Source organism: Lactuca serriola, chromosome 5 (genome assembly GCF_051521515.1).
Source record: "Lactuca serriola cultivar US96UC23 chromosome 5, Lser_US96UC23_V15, whole genome shotgun sequence".
Lineage (NCBI taxonomy): Eukaryota > Viridiplantae > Streptophyta > Magnoliopsida > Asterales > Asteraceae > Lactuca > Lactuca serriola.
The window spans coordinates 337,928,706-337,936,230 of NC_136412.1; the positions used below are offsets into that span (position 1 = coordinate 337,928,706).

At 31.1% G+C, this 7,525-nt stretch overlaps 1 protein-coding gene across 1 annotated transcript; it reads right to left on the reverse strand.

Moving 5' to 3' along the window:
- Positions 1–577: 577 nt before the first annotated feature.
- Positions 578–1,774, reverse strand: LOC145055328 (uncharacterized). Its single transcript, XM_079003623.1, has one exon. The coding sequence runs from the start codon at positions 1,575–1,577 to the stop codon at positions 663–665; it is 915 nt and encodes a 304-aa protein (XP_078859749.1). The 5' UTR covers positions 1,578–1,774; the 3' UTR covers positions 578–662.
- Between the last annotated feature and the right edge of the window lie 5,751 nt (positions 1,775–7,525).

Here is a 7,525-nt window from a genome sequence, read left to right on the forward strand (position 1 = left end):
TTTGTGCCATGTAATCCTATGAGTCTACCCTTTTCCATGTAATTGTTGTGTATTTGCTCATCGTGCGTGTCTAATGTATGATTCATGCCCTATAGTTACTATTTGTTTACACCATTCATTCTTATTTTAATTTTTTTACTTTAAGATTTAACCGTTGACCTCGATCTATTTAATTTATTTAATTATATTCGTTTTTCTTGTATTGATATTGAATTGACCATTATTTTGTAGATCTTATTTAACCATGCATGCTCTTTGTCACCATATTGTATCATTATCTTTTTCTTTTCGGCTAAGGACTTTTTTGGAAACAATTAGCTTTAAGGCTATCAACCATCTTATCTTCACCTTACCTCATTTTTGGGTGACTTAGGTTTTTGTTGTTGTTATAGAACTTCTAATATAAAATTGTAGACTCTTAAAAAATGTTATAAACCTTTCTATTAATTTTTTTCACTAATGATCATAAAAGATGTCATATTTTGTATGATAATATGCATCAAGCAATCAATTTGTTTATAGATACTGCATACCATATATTTTACTTACTGAATTTATCAAAGAGAACTAAAAAAAATTAATAAATTAAAATTTAACATAATCCAAAATTTGTGAAAAATGCTCTAACTTTCTTGATATTTTCCCTAAAATATAATTATTTTTTAACTGCTCAAACAAGAAGGGCACCTGACGAGACCATTTTCATTGCACACAGTACAAGTGATAAAGACACCGTCCACAGTATGGCACTTATGGCTTCCGTTGCACTCTAAGCACAGGATGAATCTGAATCCACCGCAAAATTTGCAGACGCCGGGAGTCACCGCCGGTAACCCTTTTACGAATTTCTTTAACTCGCCAATTTCGTGAAGTTCCACCACCTCATCCGCCCCTCCGATATATCTTCCGCCGATGAAAACTTTAGGCAGGTCTACCCTCTTGTCATCACTTCTGCCTTGTCCTATTTGAGCCATGATCTTTCGTATCTCATCGAAGAACGCTGAATCCATTGATAGATCTCGCTCGTCGACCGGGACACGGAATCCTTGTAAAATCGAACGGACGGTTCGGCAAGCCTCGAACGTCGATCGGACCACGCGGAGGCTCGTCATGTACACCACCACTCGTTTATCCGCTCCAGGGATCGTGATCGGCGGATCGGATTTCACAGGTTCCTCAACTTTTGCAATTTTCTCAGGTATCACAGATTTCTCCAGGTTTTCCGATTTCTCAGCTGCCACCGTCGGTTTTGGTTCTGATAAAACTTCTTCAGGGGCTGGTTTGGGTCGGGCGGAGAAGGCGCGGGTAATTCTGGTAGCGAGGTGGACACGATGGAAGATGGTTGGTCGTTTAACGTCTTTGGCGACGGAGACGGCGGCTGCGGCGGTGGAGCAATTATGTGATGATGAAGATGGTTCTTCAGGAATGGTATTCAAATCTGAAACGCTACCATGGGGGAAGAGAGTCTCTATATCTTTAAAGGATTGATGATTGAAATCTGGATTTGAAGGTATTTTACGAACTTTTGGGGAACTATTATTATTATTACTATTGTTCCTGCTGCGAGATCGCCACATTTCAATATGAGATCTCCAATCGGAAAAATCAAACAATTGACGCCCAAATGAAGAAAAAAGATGGATTATTTACGTCGATTGAAATCATAGTAATTGAAATGGTGGAGAGAATTGGGGAAGATGAAGAGGTCGATGGTGGGGTGAGGGGGTCAGCTTTTTTCTCTTTGTTTGTTTATTGATGATTATTTGATTTGATTTTTTTTAAGGAAAAAAAATGAGGGGGGGGGGGGGGATTTGAAATATTTTGGTGGGTCGTTATGGTAGTTGAGGAAAGCGTGTTCATTATATTTTAAGCCGAGATATAAGACTTTCGTAGTTAAATGTTTTCAAAACTATTAATGGTGGCACTTTTAATTTAATGCATTACCTTATTTGAATCAAGGTGGTTACGATTCAGATTTTACTTATGATTGGATCGAAATGGAAGATCCCAGAAATTGAAGTAGTTTATAAGTTAAAAAATCAAAAGTTTATCTTTATTTACAATTATATAAAATTTAAAATATTTGTGATAGGTTTAAAAGTTAATGTATATAAACTTTAAATATCACTATCAAATATAAATATATAATATTAAATGACAAATTGGTATTGTTTTCTTTTTAATGAAACAAACTAGCTAGGACTAACTAGAGACACAAATAGTTATACAAACTAGCAATGAATAACCGTGATCTTCTTCCTAGGATTACAAAATACAAATCCATAAGAAATAATCTAAAAACAATATCATTAAAAAAAAAAAAAAAAAAATTGAAGCTTATGATTTCATTGTTCCAAGAACTTAGGTTGTATTTGGTGCGCCACATTTAGTTTATTTTTAAAGTTTTTTTAAATTGTCATGTTTGACAAACCAAAAAATAATTTATCACCTAACTTATAAGCGAGTTTTTTAAAAAGCCACTTACACTAAGTTTTTTGGAGGTTTTTCTTAAAAAAAATCAAATATACCTTTAATTAATTATAAAAACATATTCTTTTTAAAGTCTATTTATGTCATTTTATAATTTCAGCTAGTTTACTAACCATCATTCTTTTATCAGTTATCACTTTTAGCTACCAACTAGTTTTTTTATATATAACAACTATTTTTTCGGCTAGTATGCCAAACATAACTTTAGATATTACGAAAATTCCACAAAACTCAGTAATCATGAATGCATTAAAACACTTGCACTGCAAGGTCGTAAAAGAGGTGTGATTAGATCACTAAATGAGAGCCTCCACAGAACGTGTACATGAAATATCAAACGACCACCACCTAACAAGCATATGCCAGATCCAAAAATGATGTCACATTACGAAAAAAAACATGCTCAATTATCTCCACGGAGACCAAGCAGGTCAGGTTCAAGATAAAATATAATGTAATCCTGCAAACAGAAAGCAACCATTTGATAACTAAACGATCCAACATTGTCCTTTAAGCAAGGATATTCAACTTAATAGGAGCAAAATTGTTCCATCGAGTCGAAGACCCACCCTTGAATAATGTACGACTATTCATAAAATGTCTGACCGAAGATACATAACTGATAACACTCATCAGAGGAATCCATAGCCACCTTAGTCTATCTACCCGGCCAGAAAACCCAAAATTCCGAATCAAATGAGAAATTACCAACCACTTTAACTTATCACCTCTCTCGGGCTCTCATGGAGAGAAGAAACGAACTGTCCATCCTTGTGCTTATCTTATTTTATAAATATCTTTTATAGAGACATGTACAAAAATTAACCAACCAACTTGAACCGACCGATAATATTGGATATCCAATCACAATTGGATTAATTTGGTTTCAAATTTTCAAAATCCAATTAGACTGATGACCTTGAAAATCCAATGGATAAATGATGTGAAATGATTCGACCTTTATCTAATTGGATATCCAAATACCATCATCCAATAAGTTTCCAATTACCATCTAATATTATTTATTCACTTTATATTATTCAATTACAAAAATAAATCATCCAATCAAATGTCCAATTGGATAAGTTTGGCCGAGTTGTTTATAGTGAATTAGATTGAATTGATTGACGAAATTTAATATCCAATAGATAATTAAATTGTATCAGTTTCATCAAAATCCATTGAATTTGAACCATTATCTCTACAAAGATAGAAAAAAAAAAAACAAGATTGAAAAAAACTTATGTTTGAAAATAATTGTATTGTAATGGAGTAAAGAAATAATAATTCACCAATGATATTCTTTTGGGAACGAAAATTTTATAAATACCTAGCGCTACCTAGGAAGGAGCTAAGCTAAAAAGTAGAATTAAATGGTATTAATAGCATTAAATGGGTTTTGATCCCACTCACTTAATTGATTTTTAACTTCATATTTTTATAATTAAAAAAAAAAAAAAAAAAGATTGTACAATTATATAAAGTGATGGCAAGAAATGAGATGTAGTGCTTAAATGCGTTGACATGTTCATGTCTCTATTCCAAAGAAGAAAATTATGGTGCTGTTTTTTTTTTTTTTGAGATAAAATGTCTGTAGTCTGCGGATTACATCTGTAGACATCTGCAGTAGAAAAGGTGGACCAAACGTCTGCAGTTTGAAAAAAGAAGATTGTTTGTTTTTTGAACATCTGCGGACTACTAAAATAAACTGAAATCTAAATAAACTGATTTTTTTAAACTTCAAAGTGATTTTTTAATATTTTTATGACTTTGTTATAAATAATTAATGAATCTAGATCACTTTTTATGTATTATTGTATAAAAAATAAAAATAAAAATGGTATGAATTAATGTATATATTTAATAAAAACCAACTTGGGTTGCAAAATTATAACTAAACATTATAATTAGTGATCAAAGAATTTGATACATAAATAGATGAAAATAAACTTCGATTTTTTCAATTAAATCCATTAAAAACGTACCATAAATATTTTCTCGAGAAATTGACGATACTGTATTAAATAATGTTTTACAAAATTTAGCAAAAAAATATAAGAATATATTATGATTTTTTTTTTCATATTTATATAAAAAAACTTCAACGATTATTACTGTAATAAATCTTTATTTATAAATTTGTTAAAAATATCACCGTCGAACGTTTTTTTTTAAAGTTTTATAATTTTTTTTTAAATTGTTTATCATTAATAAAGTTGGAAAAAATATAAATTAAAAAAAAAAAAACTTAAAAAAATAAAGATATATATGTTTTTTTAGGCTAGAAGATGTCTGAAGATTTTAGAAGACTCTGGTCCACATCTGCGCCAAGAAGAGGGCGCACAGACATTTTTAGGTCTGCAGTCTTCAAAAAAACAAACAGTCTGCGAAGGCTAATGTCTGCACGTGGTCTGCGCGGCGCAGACAAAAGAGGTCACGCAGATCTGCAGACAAAAAACAAGCACTACCTATGTCTTTATTCCAAAGAAGAAAACTTTAAGCAAATGGGTATGGTCACCACCATCCCATTAGAAAAGTGTTGTCATGCCAGCATCATGTTACCTTCACTATATGAGTATATGTTCATTACAAGCCTATTACTATTTGGAAATGGTCATCGCTTCATATTATTTATTTATTTACCTTATATTAAATAAAAACACACTTATTAAACATAAATAAATATTTTAATAATAAAAACTACATTAAATTAAATAAAAACATGATTTTAAAATTCAATAAATATTTAAAGCTACATTAGAAATTGAAAAAAGATAATTGAAATATCTATGTCAAGGATATAGGTATGATATGTAATTTCCGAAAATCATTTACGTATAAGAAATTTGATTTAGGGTGTGAGGTGTAATCAGCCAAGACTTCAGGGACCAAAGCTGTCAAGTCTTCATTTTGGTGTCTTCTTTCTCCCTACACATGGCAGCTCCTGTCCAGCTCTTTTTCTCCATTTTTACCCTACAACTCCAGATTTAAAGCAATTGATGGACTCTTCAAATATATATATATATATATATATATATATATATATATATATATATATATATATATATATATATATATATATCCTCCGACATTCATAAAGAAAGAAGAAACGGTCAAAGGAGGCATTAACCAATCAGCTTCCTCATCTTCGCCCGTAGTCGTAGTCACGCCACAATACACTCACTCCCCATTGGAGCGGTGTTCACGCATGGTAGAGGTGCCATATCAGCCTTCACGTGTGGTTTCCTCTCCTATACTGAATGACTTTAGATGCTATTTGTACTATTATTGAATTTCCTTTTCTTTGGTTTATTAATAGGAATCATAAAATTACTATTTATTGGGGTGATTGGGTAAATAACACCATCTTAGTTTTTTCTTTGTAACTCTCTAGCTCTTTGTTAGTTTTCTTTATAAAATGTAGTTTCAAAAAAAAATATAGTTATAAAGTCATATATAATCGTCTTTTTTTTTGCTATTCGTTCCAAAGTTCGTATTGCCCAAAATATAGTTAGATGCATAGCTTCGATACTCTTCTTCTGCAAGGAAGTTATTTTTCTTTGTACTATCAAAGTACTAACCCATTAAAATATGTGACTCTATGTGGATCTGCGCAACAAGCGATGCTCGATTTCAAGCGTTGGACTATTTTTTATGCCTCGATTTCGAGCTAAATTGACAAATTATTAAGCTTACGTGTTGAATTTATGAAATGATATGTCAGCATAATTTTATAGATTTAGAAAAGATTTTATAGTTTTACTTTTTTAAAACAAAACACCAAATTAAAAAATTAATGAAAGTAAATGGGATCAATCAATATATAGCCTTAGGTTCGATTTTGCTACAAAAAGGATCTTATTGGGATCGGTATCTGATTTGCTTTTAAAGACCCTATTAACAAAATCTCAACCTTTTCAACACTTATTTAAATTTGATGAATATATTAAAAAAAATTATAATTATCGTAAATATCAAATTTAAAAGAAAATTACATCTTGGTAGCAGGCAAAATGGTTTATATCAATGTTCACCATACTTCAAATTTTGAACTCCTAATAGGGATTTGTCTTAGATTTCATTTTCTTTCCAACTTTCAACGTATTTCATATTTTATTGGTGATAATAACCTACTTTTAGTAGATAACATTAGGGTGAATGTCATAAAACCTATCAAGTTTTCAGGGTTTTGTCGGTTTTGTCCAAAGTTGAAATTTATGTCCGTTTTTACCCAAAAATTTTCGAAAAAATGTTCGGTTTTACCCTTTTACCGGTGATAATAGGTTTTCCAGGTTACCATTATATTAAATTCGCCAAAAAACCCTTAAGTTTACCATTTTTTTGCGTTTTTACCCTTAAGTTTATAATTTTTTTTACACTTTTACCCTAAAGAACCACACATTCTAAATTTATGCGTATATTAATTTATATTTTTTGTATTTTTGTATAATATGTATTTATGTAAATTCTCAAACTATGGATATAATCTAAAAATCTTTTAATTTCGTCTTTGGCTCTGGCTCCAAGATATTTGGCTCTAGCTCTAAGAAATTTGGCTCCAATTTACTTCTAGGAAGTGGAATATTTGGCTCCAAAGAATAAATGAGAAAACCCTATATTTTTTGTGGTGTTCTTTTTTACTCATGTTCTTCAAACCTTCACAATTGGTTAAATCATCACAATCTGCTGAGCTACAGTTCGTATCTTCTCAATTCGTAGTCAACAATCGGTCCCCTAAGCCTTTCTACCGACTCTGTCTTCTCCAAATCCTCATAATCGGTCCGTCGTTTTCACTCTCTGCAATTTGCATTACTTCCTATTTCTCTCGAAACGACTTCTTTTGGTTAGTAGTAATATATAGCCTTTCTATATTTCTTTCATATATCTCATAAAATCGATTTTTTTTTTATAAAGCTCTTTATTCTCTTGCTTCTTGCACAGGTATTTACACACAGGGACTCTACAGTAGGTAATAAATTTTGATTTGAAGATAAAAAATTTTCTTACTTATTTTTAACATTTTGGTGCTAAGATA